The 18885-nt window shown below is 42.1% G+C and overlaps 1 protein-coding gene across 1 annotated transcript in view; it reads right to left on the minus strand.

Annotated features, from left to right (window-relative positions):
- Positions 1–18885, minus strand: part of PACRGL (parkin coregulated like) — a 219314-nt gene that overhangs the window by 92372 nt on the left and 108057 nt on the right. The window contains exon 4 of the mRNA XM_085642356.1: positions 1891–1981. Coding sequence (XP_085498482.1) covers positions 1891–1981 — 91 coding nt within the window. The remainder of the gene's footprint in view (positions 1–1890; positions 1982–18885) is intronic.

An 18885-nucleotide genomic window follows, 5' to 3' on the forward strand; every position in this document is an offset into this window, starting at 1 on the left:
CTATAGTTCTGGGTGTATTGGAAATAGCCACGTTACTGTTCCTTAAGCCAGCTCTGTCAGGTGTCAGAAAAAATATATGCCTCAGGAGCAGGACCCGTTATTCCTGCAATCAGATCCTCTCCCTGATGCAGTGGTTATCCTAGCATCAAAGGTAGTGCATTCTACTACTCCTTCATCCACAGTTCTACCAGGCAAGGAGAGTAAGAAGCTGGATTCAGTGGGACACAAGGTATGTGGATCAACTACCACTACCAGGAAAGCAGGAAGTGCATCTGACCTGCTAGGCTGGTATGACAGAGCCATACGTGACTCAGTGCAGTAGCTTGTTAAAGACCAACCAAGAGATCGCAGAGAGAACTTACTAAAAGTCGTGAATGAGGGCATGTTGGTTCCGAACCAGGTGATTAGTGCTTATGACGATTCATCTTTACTGGCAGCCCAGGGCTACTGTCACGGTTCGCCCTTAGAAGATATTCTTGGCGACGTCGTAGATCCGTTAAGCAAAAACCTGAACAGAGGTTTCTTAATCTTGCTTTCCTAGGCAACACTGGGAGTCATACGGATGACAAAATGGCTTGTATGAAGACCGAGAGAGTGACCTTCAAGCTAGTTGGTCTATAGAAATGCAAGGAACAACGAAGAAACCTTTACAAACCTTATGAAAGATGTTTCTACCCACAGAGGGTTCAAACCCCTCAATGGTTGCTGGGTCAACAGCAACAGCAGCAACAAAGACCTTTCCAGCCGCACCAAAAGCTGCCCACCAAACAGCCCAAGCAGAAAACTCCCAACAGACTCCAAACAATGAGTTTCTGCTTGCGTTATCCATTCTGAAAGGGGGAAGAATGCGACCGCCTTTGTAAAATCTCCTGCAGTTTCACCACTCTCAAAATGGCTACTATTTTTTGGCTGTGAGCTGATAGCAACTTTATTCTCATTGAAACCTGTTTCAACAACACTCTGTTGCTTCTCAGCTAGGTCCACGCTTTTTAGGCGTATATTCACATAAGCTTTTCCACCGATTATGGGGAGGCTGTGACAGTTGAACTTTAAAATGTGGCTTAATCTTTGAACGCTGACTTATACAAAAGTCGCTTAATTTGCCAAGGTGGCGACTTCACTGGCTGCACCATATGGCAGTTGGTCACCTAAACTATACATGGTGGCCTTAGACAACACCATAGTCTGAACTAACACCTGGAATGTAAGCCAGAAGTACAAATGACAATTCTGACATTTAGTCCTGACTTGTTAGTTCCAACAGCCTGTTCTGGATTAGCTGATTTTAAAAAGGGATTCTTACCTGGTCAGTCAATGGAAAGGGGAGTGACTTTTATACAGTAACACATTCTCCTGAAGTAAGAGATCAAGCCTAAGGTTTTGGTTAAATCAAGTAATTATTGACTAAGGCAATTAAGGATTGTATTTTCAAGGATTTGCTGTGTGTCAGGTTTCCTCTTTATATCTATCTATTGAATGCCAATAACCAGAGATATTGTACCATAAGCAGACTAGAAAGTCAGCAATATACCCAAAACAATTATTATTTATTACCCGGTGGATAGTAGACTATCACAAGGATGAAACAATCCCAGGGAAAACTGCTACATACAGACATTACCTAAAAGGAGCAGAGAGGGTAAACTGTTAAAGTTTTTACACCACTTTGTTTAACAATAAATGTCGGTTACCAACTTGATCATAAGAAAAGCAAATGTAGGCCTCATTTAAAAGCAGCAGCAGAACTTATGACAGTGGAGAGCCAATGTAATAATCAGAAACATCTAAGTAACAAAAAGCACTCGTTTTTTTAAAACAAACACGTTAGCAATAAACACATTTTGTTTGGCACAAATTAAGTGTTACAGTTGTTAGGAAACAGTGATTTACCTCAGCTAACGTTATAAGAAGAGGATCAAATGGAATGGTTTCTGGAAGCCGTTCCCATTGCAATTTGTGCTTTACAGAGCCATGAACCAACCTAACGCGTGGAAAAAATAAACAGTGAAATTTAAACTTATAAAAAAAAAATGTGAAAGCAACATTCAGGAACAACTGCAAGGACAGTACTGCATATAAGACTTTGATCTCCCAGAGTAAAACAAATCACAACCTTTTTTCAAGGTTTAGGAAGCAAACAAAGTTCTGTGCATCCACAAGGCTGCACCATCCCCTGGCAAAAGACAAAAAACTGGTGGTGGAGACAACTCAAGTTCAAGTTCTTGGTCAGGCCAGCATCAGATAAACAGCTTTCACCAGGAACATCCAACTGTGCGCCAAAGTGTTCTGATTGCAAATAGCTTTAGGATGCGTGTTCTTGCTGATGTTGCTAATAATGGAAACAATGGACTGATTGCCCTGGGTATACGACATAAGGTTGAACCCAAAGGACACGTGTAAGAAATTGGGTATTAGTTAAAGGGGGCGACAACCCACTATAAGCAACAAACACAACCCTTGTCAGGGTGAACCACTAAAGTCAATAAATTAACCTGAGCTCAACCCCTGGTAGCTAGGATACAGAGCATACAGGGTTTGGTACTGCATAAATACTTTACAGATTGCTTTACCCAACAGTAGTAAAGTCAAAGAACACCATGAGAAAACTCCCAAACTAATTTAGACAAACAGAGTAAAATGTAATGAATAAAATGACACCGAAACAACAAAAATCCAACACAGAGAAACCAGAGAAATGTATTTTAAAAAGTTTTATATAGAACTTCACCAAAAAAATGTTCATTGCCAACCGTGGTCAAGTGGTGTGGTAGATTGGGACGTGGATGCAATTTGAGGCAGACCCCGATGAAATGCAGCTCGTATGCAGGAACCAGGTTTGACCCAGTCAAAGGATTTACCTCGAGAAAATAAAAGACCAAAATCTTCAGCAAGGCAAGGCAGCAGGCTGTATCCGAAGAGGGTCCACGAGGTACGATAGCCATCGAACAAAGTCTTGTTGAAGCGGTTGGTTATGGGCAGGAATTCTCAGAGAGAGAAATTAGAATTGCACACGAGTTAAGGTCCCTCGCCGGCCAAACTCTTTGGTACCTTCGTCCAGTGAGGATTTCTTTGTTTGCACTTAGTCACCTTTGTGGAAGCTCGGATTCCTCCAGGGGGGCAAGACTGTAGGATGTAGCCAAAAAGGGCTCCACAAGGCCAGATACTGTTTCATCAAGTCTTGCCATCATGAAAAAAGCTCAGAGCAGGGGTAACCTACATTTTTAACCCAGTGGCAATGCACCTTGGTCGGATTGGCTCAACAGGTTTGTCCCAGTCCTCCAGAGGTCTTTAGAGCCAAAACATTTTCAAGTCCCAGGTTTTTAGAAGTGGTATGAGAAGTCCAGCCAGACACCCAAGTGTTCCAGCACCTCAGGAACTGCACTTGGGTGTCAGGACACGCTCCAGCGGAGGCCACCATGAGGGCCAGGTCAGTTCCAGTTGGAAGTGATCAGCTGAGAATCTTCAGAAAAGGCCTCTTGCAGCTTGATGTTTCCCTGTAGCTTGAACAGGAGGTCAGCCTTATGACCCTTAGAGTCAAACATGTTTGAACTGTGACCGACATCAAGCTGGACATGAGGCGTCACTATCATGTGACTGAATGTACAAATTAGTATAGAAATGAAATCACAGGATTAACAACTAAATCTACCTTGGAAAAAAGAAGAATATCTTGCCCTGAAGAAATTTCGTATTGCCAAAAGGAACGAAAAGCATTGGCCCCCTATGTGTTTTTTTGATGAAAAATAAAAATAAATGTTAGTCTTCATTTTGGAGTTCTTCATTTAATTACACTCTGGAGTGTGCTCTCTGCCAACTGGGCTTGTTTTGCAAGCCATCTAGAAGATAAGCTCCTAGCACCTCTTGTTCTCGGATAGTGACAAGTTGAGCCCAATAGAGTACAGCTCCATCAACTTCAATTGGTGTTGCAAAATCATATTTTCGATCAGGGAGGGTGTTGGACTTTGTCCTTTCTGCAGGATCATCCACAGACGTTTTGCCTTCCTCCACCTAATTCATTTTTGTTGGCCTTAGGACTCGGTGTACATCACTAGAGCTAACCAGTGCTAAAGTGTTTGTGCTTTCTCCTTAAAACATGGTAGAATTGGCTTAAACTCAGCTGGCATACTTAATTTACTTGCAAGTCCTAGTAATGTGTACTGCATGCACCCCATGTCTGTTAATAAAAATGCCACTAGCGGGCCTGCAGCACTTGTTGTGCCACCCACTTAAGTAGCCTGGTAAACATGGCTCAGGACTGGTAAACATGTCTCAGGCATGTCACTGTAGATCCTGTGTGGGCAATTTTAAACTGCCATATTGACCTGGCAAAATAAATCTTTTGCCAGGCCCAAACCTTCCATTAATATGCCACGCCTAGGGTAGGCCCTGGACAGCCCAGGGGATAGAATTCAATGTATTTAAAACACTGTACATGTACTTTTATGTTTAACATGTCCTGATAATGAAAAACTCTTGAAATCGTTTTTCAGTACTGGAAGGCCTATCTCTCCCATAGGATAACATTGGAGTTACCTTATTACATTTAATAAGCTGTAATTTCCATATGGGAACAGGTGACCACTTCATGTTTACTGTGTTTGGAATTGTAATGAAAAATCCTAATTTATGGAGATGTCCGATTTTAAATTACAATTTTAAAAATGACACTTTGAGAAAGTTGACATTTTTTCTGCCTTAGCCTTTTACAGTCTGAAGCCTGTCTCTGGGTCACCTGATTGGGTGTAGTTGACAGTTGTGCTTTATTAATTCCTCATAAACAGTCACATACAATAGGGACCTTAGGTGTGCCTGGATGGGAGGTAGGAGCTGGGCACAGCACTACTTGTGCTTGAATAGGCTGTGTCCTATATCTACACAAAGGGCTGCATAACACCTTTAGTTAGACTGGAGATAGAGCAGGGGAGGCCGAGCACCTGTACACTTCAAAGGCATGCCTCTAAAAGCTTCTCCCCACTTCAAAGGCACAACTGTGAATAACTATTGGACCTCAGACACCAACCTTTCAGTACATTGTGGATGCTCTGCCAGGAAGAAGGACTGCTGTGCTGCTGAATGAACTGCCACTTTGCTCGACTGTTGACCTGTTGCAGCCTTTCTGAATTGCTACCTTTCTGCCCTGCTTCCCTCATTACTGGGGAAGAAGAACTGGACCTGCAACTTCATCTTGAACCCAGGGCTACAAGAGTGACTCCAAGAGCTAGTCTGCCAGCCTCCTGATCTGAGCCTCAGGATAAAAGACTCCCAACAACCAGCACCAGCACCGAGTTCTTTACCCTCAAGTGGTGCTTCTCAGGTTCTGGACCCTTGGTGTGGTTCAGAGCCATATTTAACTGTTTGGGCTCTTTGTGACCGTGGATGGGCCTGTTCACACCAAGACCTCACTGCTCACACGTGATTCAATGCGAAGCTCCGAATGCCCCACCCATCGTGCTATAGCATCGACCACTCGCAGGGGTCGCCAAAGCAAAGCCCCTGGCCTGCTCTTTGCGCAACTCCAGCAGCCTCCTGCAACACATTCCTTGCTCCTGGTGGCCCCTCACCATGAGTGGGACTCTTGGCACTGATTTGAGAGAATAAAACTTCAGCAGGCCTAACCTGGTGACTGTAGTCGACCTGTGCTCCCTCGTGGTCGGCCTGAACTTGTGACTTTGACCTGGTCCAGCGTGACTAGACATCCATAGTAAGCGCTTAGTACTTTTTGGCACTATTTTCACTAAACTCTTTAAAAATTCATAACGCTGGCTTTACCGATTGGATTTTTGTTGTTTTGGTGCCAAATTATTTATTAAAATTTACTCTATTATTCTACATTGGTGTAGGATTTTTCTTGTGTTGTGTCTTCACTTTATTACTATTTGTGTGCTGAAATAAATTCTTTACAGATTGCCTCTAAGTTATGCCAAGGACTTTTTGTGGTTTAGCCTGCAAGGGATTGAGGCTGTTTTGCTTGACCCGGGCTCACACCCCAGTCAACCAACAACCCAATTTCTCACAGGGGCAAAGGCACGCAGAACTGGGTTTAGCATAACTGGGGAATCGGCATAGTGCTAAGGTGGCACTGAAGAAAGATTAGCCACAATTAGGTTTGTAGTAGTTAAGGAATATTACATTTTTTCAATGGCTAACAAATAACTTCCTGAAGGTCATGATAAAACGTTAATGATAATGATATTATTCTGGTAGCCCAACTGAAGTATAGACTGTATCTCTTTAGCCAAGTAATTTAAAAAATAACAGCATAACTGGGAGAGGCTATTAGATCAAAACAAAGCACTTCTGTATTCTCTCCAGGAAAGACCTGTATTGGCAATGAAGCATCCATTTAAATGGCGATAAAGCAAATGATGTACCATAAACAGTCTAAACTACCTCAGGTAAATTTTTATCTCTTTTAAGGACACTATTCATAACAGCCCAATCATTCCACTTGCTCCGCTATTCAACAGTACTGGAACATTAATAGTCGTTCCTTCTTCAGCTCTCAAGACAATCTACAAAAGGTACAGTTCAGTTGTCAGAATTACTCATGGATGATCCAATAAAAGAGAGCTATTGCACACCCACTTTTTTCTTTTTCCCAGGTTGATGGTTACTCAATTCCTTGTGAAGAGGTATAGGACAGGCACAAATCAATTGTTTAGATCACCAACATGAAGGTACAGTCTAGCCTTTTGCTCACATTGCTTTTTTCCTTTGCCAAAGAACTCCAGACTGCCTTTATACACAGAGGTTCCTCTTGGGACCAGGAAACAATTCCTGGTCCGCAAGGGAATGGATTTTGGAAAAACTAGAAAACCCTACTCAAGATTTTTTATTTTATTTTGCTTCTGCTGAATTCTATGTTTAATTAAGAGGGCTACATGAAGAACTTCAGGAAATTATTTAGGGCAATTAATTTTGACTAACTCAATCTCTTCTTTTCATCCATGATGAGATAATGTAAACCGAGTCTCTAAACCCTACTAATCTCAGCTGTCCATCAGTGAAATTGTGCCACATGGGCCAATACATGCATACCACATTGTTGGATACCACAAACTGCCTCCTCAGAAGCATGTTCAAAATCAGGGCATTCAAATATCTTCTTACAGTGGGACGTTTGCATCACTATCCATGCAGGGTGATGGCTAAAGGAGTGACCCAGTCTGACAGCAATTTAGAGTTATCGCCTTGGCTTGGTCTGTGCAAGGTAGAAGGCAAAATACAATCCCACGCATGTTATAGACAACTATTTTACGTGTCTCCAGCTCCTCCAGTTACTGAGTTGTCAGTAGATCTTATACTAACATCTGGTTTAGGCCAGCATTTTCAAGACATAGGGCCAGATGCAGGTTAATCTGAAATACCGATTTCTTAAAAGCGAATTTTACCGATTCGCTATTAAGAAATCAGTATTTCCTATGTAGGTAAAGATTTGGTAAAAAATACAGAATCCTTAATATTCCTTATTACCGAATCGGTAATTGAGATTCAGTAATAAGGAATACTTACCCATTCATTTCTATGGGCTTGGAGGCCCATAGGAATGAATGTGAAGACATTCACTATTAGCAATTCGATATTACCGAATCGCTAATAGCGGGAGCACTTGCAAGGGTGTCAAAATGACACCCTGTTGCACCCCTGAAATGTGCATGTGTGCACATGTGGCGCACATACATGCCCTAAGGGCATGAATGTGTGCCACATGGCACTTAACAAAAAACAAAAAAGTGACTTTTTAAAGGAAATTGGTAAATGACCACCAACTTGAAGTTGGTGGTAATTACTGATTTCTTAAGGCTCAAAAGCACTCTTTAATGTGTTTCCTACATTGCATTTAAGGAATCGGTATTACCGATTCCTTAAATGCAAGAGCAATAAGGAATCGGTATTTACCAATTCCTTATTTACTGATTCCTTACCTACATTAGGAATGGCTAAATACCGGCCGGTAATGCTGAAATTTACCGAATTTCGGCGTTACCGACCGGTATTTAGCCACCTACATCTGGCCCAAAGTGGTTGCAGCCATTGAACCAGGTCATGAGAAGAATCCATAGGAATGGAAGTCTACTGAGCCACAGGAGTCAAAATCTGTCAATGACTGGATGATGTGAATGTCTCTCTTGTTTACTCCTTGACTGCACAATCAAAGGGTAAGTCTTCCCAGTAGTCACAGTACAACTGTGCAATTAATATGCATGTGAAAGTGTCAGATGTCTCAGCAACAGGTTCCCAGTTCGGAGGAAAAAGCCCTAAAGGTCCAAAAAACATAGGCACTTCTTGATTGATTATGAAGAAGACTGCAAGTGTTGAAAACGAAGGAAGATAAACTACTAAGATGGGGATAAGAAAGAGCTCAACATAAAGTCTTCCAAACAAGGAATCCAACTAGGAATACTGCTGCAGAAAGAGGAAGCATAAACCAGACATAAATATGGAATCTAAATGGACGATGAACAAGACAAAAACATAGGGCTTCAAGAGAGTTGCAACACATCCTTCACTGAACAAGGCTACCCTATATATGGCCGAGGCAGGAAATTACATCACAGGAAAAAGGGTTGATACCATCTTGGATTGGGAAACTCTGATAACAAACAAATGGTAATGTAGCCATCTTGGATAAGAATAGATGTAAGACTAGCAACCACTTCTTCAGGAAAACAGCCTTTCCGCAAAGCAATGAGTGCAGGAAAAACCTTCTCTAACATCCTTCATGGTCTCCATGCTCTCAAACTCCACCTACGGATCTCCCAGCCTGGCGTACCGCAAAGTTCACACAGGAGCCAGACATTAACACGGATCTCCTCAAACTGGTGTGGACATGGAAGCACTGGCTCTGGCTGGACAGAGAAGAATCAAAATTCTTAACATGCAAGGAGCATGAGGGCCGAGGATGTAGTGCCTTCTAACAATGTCAGATCAGATGGCCACACTGCTGCCGCTGGTGAATCGTTTCCCCAGATGTAACACTTGTGTATGTGTGGAGACCATTCCTCCTGCTCCACCTTACTAGAAACTGGAGGAAGTTGTCTTTCAACACTATTTGTTCAGCCCAATTTGCAGTTATCTGTAACTATTTGTATTTCAGATATTCATGGAGTGGTTACATGTGAAGTATGGCATTGAAGACTATGAAATACATGTATCCCGGAAGTGTAAGATTTCCAGGACTGTTGGTTTAGGAGATTTTCACAGAAGATGACAGTTGTTCTGGATTGAAGACAAATATGTTTTCTGAATGAAAAGCTGTTACAATCTTTGTGCTGAGTATTGCTCTCATGTGTCAGATGTCAAAAAGTTTGGAGGTGTGATTCGTTTGCACTGATCTATAGATACAAATCATGAAGCAAACTAATAGCTGTCTGAAGCGTGGGTCCTACCATTAGAATGCAAAATAAACCAGGTGAAGAGTTAACAACTTGTCTTGCTCCTCTGATGGTTTCAAGCAAATTAAATAAAAGCTCTGTGTAAGATCGAGTGCACATGAGATGGAGTAAGGTTGCTGGGAACCTTAGTGTTGGGGAGCTTTACTATGCTGATAAAAGTGCCTTTTTTAAACTTCTCATCTGCATGAATACCTGTCGGCTCAGTGATTTTAACTGAAACTGGGAAGATCTTCATAGGGAGATACCCTGGCAGTATCCTCTATGCAGAAGATATATAGTATATAGCCACACTTCTAGATTGATTAGCGGTGAACATTCCTTTTTAGAATTTCATGGAGGTCTTCCTCATTATCTCCGGAAGAAGGTCAGCAGATCCTCGCCTGGACTTTGCAGGGCACTATTTTAGTGCCTCTTAGTAAAGTTTTCTGCTTTCATGCTTTCATGAAAGTAGTTGATGTTTGTCAAACATTACTTTTTTTAAAATGCATATTCATGTTCTCTGTTTCTCGCATGAGCAGGCATGAGGAGCCAAGGATGTTGTAGTGCTTTCTGATATTACTAGATTACCTAGGGTAGGGGTTTCAAAGAAAACAAATACGATTCTAGTGACTTGTCTCTTTTCTCCTATCTTGGGCTCCATGAAGCCCAGAAATAACGAAATTGTTTCTCTTTCTTGTTGCTTGGGGTAGGAATGTTATGAAATTAACCATGGCATATAAAGAGGCATACTGGCCGCAATATTCCAGTGTTAACAACTGGGTGCTGTAGATCAGCCGAATTACAATACCTTTTGAGTTTGCTTATTTGTGATAGCTTTAATAAAAGAACCATATTGCAAACAATGAAATACACAATGTACATACTATTAGACTTAACTGTCATCAATAAGAAATGGCCATTTACTTGTAGTTCTGTTGTTGCATCGTAGAAATGTTCATTGAAGTCATAAACGTTAGTATAATTTCCTGCTACATGTGTAGACCCTGTAATACTTTAAATTCAGATCTGTCCATATGACTTAATGTACAGGGCGCCTATATACATATGAACACGAGATAAAGATAAGACCTTTCCAAAATATAGAAGAAAAAATGCTCAAAATAGTTCCTTTAAAACTACATTGCAGCATTTGAAGCGTATAAATGGGAAATCTGTCAAACACTGAAGGAGAAGTGCAGCCCAATAAGCTTACATTGTAAAGCTTCCCTTGCCCATGATGAACCTCATTGGACATTGCCTTCCTCAGTCAGTCCTTCTTTATGGTGAGCAAATTCTAACTATAGAATCCTAAAAATACAGCAAATAAACTTGAAATGCCCAAGACAAGACAGCAGGGGAGTTAGGTGAGTTGTTTATGACTTATAGAGTATCTGAAGATGCCTAAGATGTAGAACCAGAACTACAAGTAACCAACCATTTCTTCTGCAGCATGCAATCATCATTGATAGTTATAAACATTACAACAGAGCATCAAGTTACTATCAGTTTTATTACATGTCTCTTGGGCATAGCTAATACATTTCATAGGAAACATTAAGACCATCTCTAACATCCCATTCTTTGCCAAGCAAACTTTTCAGGTGAGCGCAACCAATTTTAGCATCAGCCTGGACATCTGAATCTAAGCAGTATTGCTTTGTCAATGTGTACACTGATTTTCAAGTGGCAGACTTGCAAGTAACTGTTAAGAGAACATTTCTAAGGCAGCCTGTTGTTGCTGTTTTCCTTCTAGTTGAATGAGCCTTTGGTTTACAGGAAAGGGGGTTTTGTAATTTGGTAGCATTAAGAAATGCAAGCTAAAATCAATCTGGAAATTAATCGGTAGTGTATTGCCTGGACCTGCCTGGTCTTCCTTCACTGCTACCTTACCTTGTGTGTTCATTGTAGGCCAGAACCTCAATGCTCCAGCCAAGGGTTGCTTGATCCTTTCAAACCTTTCTTATTATAATTTTACTTCTTGTATTTTATTTTCATTGTATGCTTGTTCCTCCCAGGCTAACTGCCGCTCCCCTGAGTTTACCTAGTCTGGTTTTATTCTTATTTTACTCTTCTTTGATTTAGCTCTTCTAAATGGAAACCTCCATTTGTTTTACCCTGTTTTCATAGGCCTGACCTGCCCACTTGCTCACTAGGCAGGACTGACCATCAGTGCCTGTTCCTACTGCCTCCCTCCTTCTGAAGGACCCCTTACTCTGGGGAACATAAAATGGCACCAGCAGAGTGGAGTAGTGTAGTAGTGCAATGCCTGGACCGGTCTGGTCTTCCTTCATAGCCACCATACTTTTTGTGTTCTGTAGATGTCAGAGCATCAGCCCATGGCTTGCCTGACCCTGTTACTTCAATTTTACTTTTAGTTCTTATATTATATTTTCCATGTATGCTCAGTCCACCAGACCCTTGCCTCCAAAGTCACCTACCAGCATTTTACTCGGATTCTACTCTTCTAGGTTTTAGATTCTTCATTTAGTAGTTTCTTTGTTTTGCCCAATTTTCTTGTACCCGACTTGCCTGCCGCCTTACTCTTATTCAACACTGAAGTGGTGTCTCGTCTGGAAAGGTGGCAAGGACAGTGTGCGTGGTCACCTTCCCTCCTCCTCTACTCGGCTCTTCCTCTTGGGAAGTTGTTTTGAGGTGTATCTATATTTGCTGGGCGTAGCTGTCCTGATGATTTCTGTAGAAAAGTCATCCCTTTTTTCTCTGATCACCCCCATTTTTAGGACTGATGCAGGTGGTTACTGACTCTGAAAGTGTCCTGGGTTCAGCTACCAGACCCAGGACATCTAAAGGTAAATGGTAATTGATATAATTTGAATTGGTAAAGACAGCCTACTTGTAAGTCCCTAGTATATGGTAGGGTATGTAGGTTTAGAGACACCAGTGGACTTAATGCACTTAAGCGTGAACCGATGTGCTGCCTGACGTCATTTACAGCCAGGCATGCCTTGCAAGCTGGTTTTAAAATAAACATATAAATCAAATTCAACTTTTGAATTAAAAGCACTTCCAAATCTATCTTTTTATTACTTCTAAGTCAACACTAAGGTCTGCCCTGGATGCCCCAGAGGCAGGGTGTATTGTTATAAAAAGCAGAGACAATATAAAAGATGATTTTTATATGCCCTGGTAAGGAATAACAGCCAAAGTCGTTTTTTTCAATATTGTAGTGCTGCTAGCCCTACAGACTAACATGAAGAAGGCTTTATTACATTTAATAAAGTCAATCTTTGCATTGGAGTTAGCTAGCAACACCATTCAAAGCATCAAATTATTAGGCACATTAAATCCAATACCATTATAGGAAAGTAATTTTAGAACATTCTATCCTGAAGTTACCTAAAGCAGTCCTGTAGCAGTCTCTTCTGATTGGTCAACCTTTGCAATCCTGAGCCAAGCTGCTCCCTGAGTAGGCGTGAAGAGCCCTGCAGCTGCAACAATGCAGCCATTTAGTGGGAGGAACTTTGCTCCCTGGAGATGCCAGAGGCAAGAAGGGGGGGTGAACAGATATCCCAAGACCCAGGCCAGCCCCCACTGCCTGGATCCCCATCCAGATGGAACCTCCTCGAACTGGATTAGGAGAGGGGCTGGAAGAGAAGGGGAGTGTAGTCAGTAGTTAGCCTCATGTCTGGGTTGGGTTACAGAGACACACACACACCAATGAGAGATTTTCTCCATCTTGATTTTTGGAAGAATAATGTATTCTGGGCCTGGGGTTTGCCACACTTCACAGGAAGTGGTCATACTAGAGGGTTGTAGCTTATTCCCTATTTGATAGGGAGCCCCGCTACCTCAAGCCCACAAATGAAGAATAAATAAGGCAGCTCTGAGGAGCTCAACAAAACACTGCCTGGAACAAAGGCAGCAGAAGGACTGCTCTGCTGGACCCTTGGACTGTACCACAGAAGTTCTGCCATCTGAGAGACTGCGCCTGCTGTACTCACAAGGCTCCACAAAGAAAGGAATATGGCTTACTCAAAGGAAAAGGAGTAGAATCCCTGATCAGCAACAGGTACAACAGAGCTGGAAGGTGTCACCTGCAAAGCATTGTGCATTGTGGGAAATTGAATGCTAGCCCCCCCCTCTCCCCACCCCCAGAGGCAATTCAGAGTTTATGAACCCTAGGCTGGTGTTACAGGACTCCTTATTTTTCCCAAAGGAATCAAGAAACTGCAGTAGCTGTAAGTATGGAAATTTTCTAAAAAGTTTTGAAGAAAAGCTCCAGGGGAGACCAGCTCAATGTCGAGAGTCAAACCGCCAACGCAGACTCGCCGATCAGATTGACCATGTTGGTTCAGCCGATGAAAAGCTTCAGGCGGAGCCCGCCTCGACATCGGGAGGAGGCCGTAGTTGACCACTTCAAGATTCTCCTCGCAGTAGACGCCAAGGACTTGACGTCCGTCTTTCAACGAGCTGCAGGAAGCCGCAGTAGACAATTCGAACTAAGTTAGGCCTCACTGCTTGCTTGACAAGCTACCAAGGGTTGAGTAAGGATGAACTTACTGAGACATGAGTTGACCTATTAGTGATTGAGATACTACTAGCTGAGGATGAATGCCCCACCTACAAATGACCTACTTTCCTACAATTTGTCAGCTCTCTATTCCCCCTTCTTTAGCTATCATATCTTCAAATATCCTGCTGAGCCCGATACCTTCACTGTCTTTTAATGTCCTTTTGGACATTTGTCAGGGCAGACCGCAAATTCCTTGCTTTAATTTGAGAATGGTAAGCACACCAGACAGACTTTGAGTGGATCTGAAGTTGCCTTTGGTCTGCCAAAGAAGGGTCACTTCACGTGAAGGTATTATGACAGAAAAATAGACCGAATCTTCATTATCTGTAGAAGTCGTGTAAAACAGTAAACATCTATCTGAGAAAAACTCTTCTGAAGAACACAGGTGTTAAAAAAAAAACAGGTGTTGTAAGATATTCTCTCACAAGCCAGGCTGCACTCCTCTCAATTATAGATTTTACAGATTTTACATGTTTTTACACATTTCAAATGCAGCTATGTAGCTTCAAATCTTGCCTTGGATGGGTTTCTTAAGAGTGATTGATCTCATATGGAAAATGGCACCCTGCACTTGGGAAAATGGGAAATAATGTAACGTTTATGATGTCAATGAAGATCCTATAAGGCAGAAACTATTTCTCCGTGGGTTTCCCAGAAAATCCTCGGGTCCGAATGTTTGGTTAGGTGGTAAAGGTACATGAAATCAAACATTTATTGATGACAAAGCCTTCGATTCCCCGTCTTTTTGGGAAGCATGGGTTGAATTGCATTCAATGGTGGAGCCGCATCTAGCTTTGCACTACATTCTCGATGACTGGGTATCAGAAGTCCTGCTCTAATTTGATGTGCCATACGATTAGATATTAGCAATCTGTCAGGTCCACTTAGTTAGAACACTTGTTTTGACGCCATGTCAGCTATTTTCTTTTTACTGTCCATGGCCCTTGTGCACAGTAAGGCAGGAAAAAAGAACAATGCCCCCATGTAAAAACTCCCAAGACATTAGGGATATTTGTTAGGTCTCGCCTAGGCAAAGACCTTTTGCTTTTCAGCCAAAAACGTGCACACGTTCCATTGCCTTCAATGGCAACGCATGCACATCTGGAGATTCACTTGCGGGAGCGCGCGGCGGCATATGGTAGCAATTATCGCTCCTGGCGCTGCTCGCTCTCGCAAGTGAAACGCTTTAACTCGCCCCCTCCTCTCGCCCCTCCCCATGCTGCCTCCTTTTAGCACGAGCAACGCACTGGTTACATGAAGGAACTATTTACCCCTTGTCAGTGCCAGCACTGTTCAATCATTTTAGTAGAACCGACTGACAATGTTTGAATCTTCACTGCAAATGTTCATACTCGTGAAGGGAGCTAAATTATGAATCTGCACTACCCCAAGATGGCAGACAAATGAGGCCAGGGAGGCACACGCATTTTTACTTTTCTAGTCTAGGATGACAGATTGACACGATTCTCCCCTGGCTAGTAGTGACAGTCATACATAACACAACAAAGAATGGAGGGTCAGAGGGAACAAATATTTAAAGACCTCCTCATGGTTTACTTCCCCAGACACAACTATATGCAAAACCAGAAAACCAGAGAGGTCTATAAGTCAGTTTGCCTGACCACAGTAACAAGTCTATAAAGTATGTCACCAAGTGCATTAGTCACTGACAACTATAAAAAGGAAAAAGAAAACGCGTGTATGCAAGAGAGTAGAAGTAATTGCTGGTTCAAAAGAACAACTGGTCAACATGATCCAAGTTATAGGATAAAGTACTGACAGGGTGAGAGCCTGTGTGTAACTGTGCACTGTTCACAAAGTGTCAAGTCTGGCACTATGCAAGTTTTGAAATCATATTGTGCTTTAATTTTCAACAAAGAAACATCACATTATCTTGAACATTTCTCGTTTTTTAGGTGCGAGACAACAAGTAAGTATTTGCGATTTGTGTCAGAAAACAATTCATTAGATATTTACATGAAACAATGCGGTATCATACAGAAATCATATGTAACATTATGTCAATTACATGTTACAAGCATATAATAATGCGACAAAATTACATCACAACAGAAATGTAAATGCCCAATGCATTTCGGAACCAGCCGGTTCCTTCGTCAGGGGCAATCTGAAAAATATAAGGTGAACCATTTGCTAGTGAGTAAAATGTGTTCTTGGCTCAATCTCTAGAACTCTAATGATGAGCAGACGTCACTCTAGAAGTTACCTGTTTGTGTGTTGAATTTGGTATGCTCTGAAAGAGACAATGGTGTAGCAATGTCAGCAACACGTGGAGCGAAGAAGTATACGTAAGTGATAGTGGTGGATGACTACCAGACTTACGCTTACCTGTTTGAATGAAAACTCGTGGCTCTGAAAATATAAAATGACGAGCTGTATTGAGTATATGGGGCCAACGAGACCTGAGATTAATGAGACTTACAAATAATAAAGTATAACGCGTTCCTAATGAGAGAGATCTTACCTCTAGAAGGAGGTGCTTTAGAAGCTGAGGAAAAAGTAAACAGAACGAGGTATCAGAAAAAGGCGAGACCAAGAACAACAAACGCATCGGCCAGCAGCGAGAACTCGTGTCAAGACCCTTACCTGGAAATAACTACGGAAGAGAGTAACCGGCGAAGCTTCACACAAGATAAGCGGGTGAGAGAAGGTGAGCCGAGGGTGCTATTTCAGGAGTGAAACCCGGAAACAAACCGGAGGTGCTCGACAGTAAAAACAGACTACTGGAAACGAGTGCAACCAGCTAGGTATCTCGTAACTAGCGTACTCACGAAAGCGCCATCTTGGAATGGAGTCAGATAGACTTCCAGAAAGAACTGAGACTACTCAAAGTGTAAACAATAGTAACGACGGTGCATGCAGTACTATCGTAAGAGTGATGAAAGAACAAACAAAAAAAGGGAAAACAATCTCGACGAGATAACGAACGTTTACGAGAGAAGTAACGTTGAAAACGAAATTAACACACTTCCCATGGGCTGTAATGCAAATTAGGAGGCTAAAAACAGATGATTAGATAAACCAAGGAAAGGGCTTGGATAGCAGGCTATACGACGAGAAAAAAGAGAAAAGATAAGCCTCATCTTAAAAGGTGAAAATCCTAGAGGTCATGTGGAAATGTAAATGCAAACTTGAAAGTATTAAGAACATCAAATTGATCATGTGAGGACGTAGGGAAAGTCGGTACTAGTAAGAATCATGGAAGAGATCTCTGGGTTAATCAATGGCGTGTTGGTGGGTTGTGTATATGTAACACAGTTTGTTGCTCCAGTGTAGTTTAAGTGCGTGTGAGTTGTCTGTGTCATGAGAGGCCACATAGGGCTCATGTACGAGGTAGCTCAGCTGGTAATTAAAGAAAACATGACATGTCTAGCCTGTCATTGAGACCGATCGGTGTCATGGTGTCCAGATATTTGATCCAATAGATCTCCCTTTGTAGGAGTCTAAGGTGGGTATTGACTCCATGATGTTGCTCAACGTGCTCAATTATTTGGAATCGGAGTTGTGATATTGAATGGCTTGCTTCATGCCAGTGGGTCGCCAGAGGCGAGTTTTTGTTCTGAATTCTGATCCGACTTTTGTGCTCTGTAAGTCGTGTTTTCATTTTCCGTTCGGTTTTACCAATATACAGTTTGCCACATGGGCATTTAATCCCGTATATTACATTTGTGGTGTTGCAATCGCTGGTATGTCTGAGCAGAACATCCTTGCCCGTGGTGGGGTGTTTTAAAATGTTCCCTGGGATTATGTTGTTGCAATGCGAGCAGTTTTGACATTTCAGAGTTCCTTTTTTGAGGATTGAGGTGTGTGGTTTCTTCGTGGAGGATATTAATTCTCGAAGATTTTGACCCCTGGTGTAGGCATGCAGAGGCTTTTCCCGAAAAATGTTGTTGAAATCAGTTTCATTGGCTAGTAGTTCCCAACGTTTGTTGATGATTCTTTTAATAGCAATGGAACTGGTCGTGTATTTGGAAAGGAACACTGTGTTTGATTTCTTGAGTTTCTTGACAGGTGTAAGAAGTTCTCCACGGGATTTTGTCATCGCTCTTTGTGCACATGAATCAATGATTGTGAGGGGGTACCCACGCTCCTGGTATTTTTCCTTGTATTCACTGATTTTTGCTGTGCTATCCGGTGTTTCTGAGCAAATGCGTTTGATCCTAATGAACTGGGAGTAAGGTAGATTGTTGATGAGGTTGCTAGGGTGGAAGCTGGAGTATTGTAATGCATTGTTGCGGTCCGTGGGTTTAGTGTCTACTGTTGTGGTCAACCCATGACCATCTGGGTTTTTGTTGATGTTGACGTCGAGATATTGGATAGACTGTATGTCAATTTTGTGAGTGAATTGGATCCTGGGGTTATGTGAGTTAAGAGTGGTTATCATTTGTTCGAGGAGTTGTTGTGAGTTAGTCCAAACCAAAAAGATGTCGTCGATGTACCGACAGTATGTGTAGATGTTTGACCATTGGGAGTTATCCATGATGCATTCCTGTTCGAACATCGCCATGAAGATGTTAGCGTACGATGGAGCCCCCGGAAAACCCATAGAGGTTCCCGAGAGTTGGGCGTAAAATTTTTCGTTCCATTTGAAGTAGCTGTGGTGGAGGCAGAAATGTAATAGCTGTAAAATGAAGACTTTTTCTGTCTCAATGTCTTCACGTTGGAGGATGGCCCATTCGACTGCCTCCATACCTGTGGAGTGAGGAATAGAAGTATAAAGTGCCACCACATCAATGGTGCACAGTAACCAGGTTGGTTGAATGTTGGGTTGAATTGACTCAAGTTTTTTAAGGAAGTCTGTAGTGTCTTTGGTGTATGACCATCAGTTCTGCACAAACTTCTGCAAATAAAAGTCCAGATATTTACCGACGGTGTCGAAAATGGACCCACATCCTGAAACAATTGGTCTGAAAGGTGGCCGCTGCAGGTTTTTATGTATTTTGGGTAACATGTATAGAT

This window comes from Triturus cristatus, chromosome 2_2 (assembly GCF_964204655.1).
Source record: "Triturus cristatus chromosome 2_2, aTriCri1.1, whole genome shotgun sequence".
Lineage (NCBI taxonomy): Eukaryota > Metazoa > Chordata > Amphibia > Caudata > Salamandridae > Triturus > Triturus cristatus.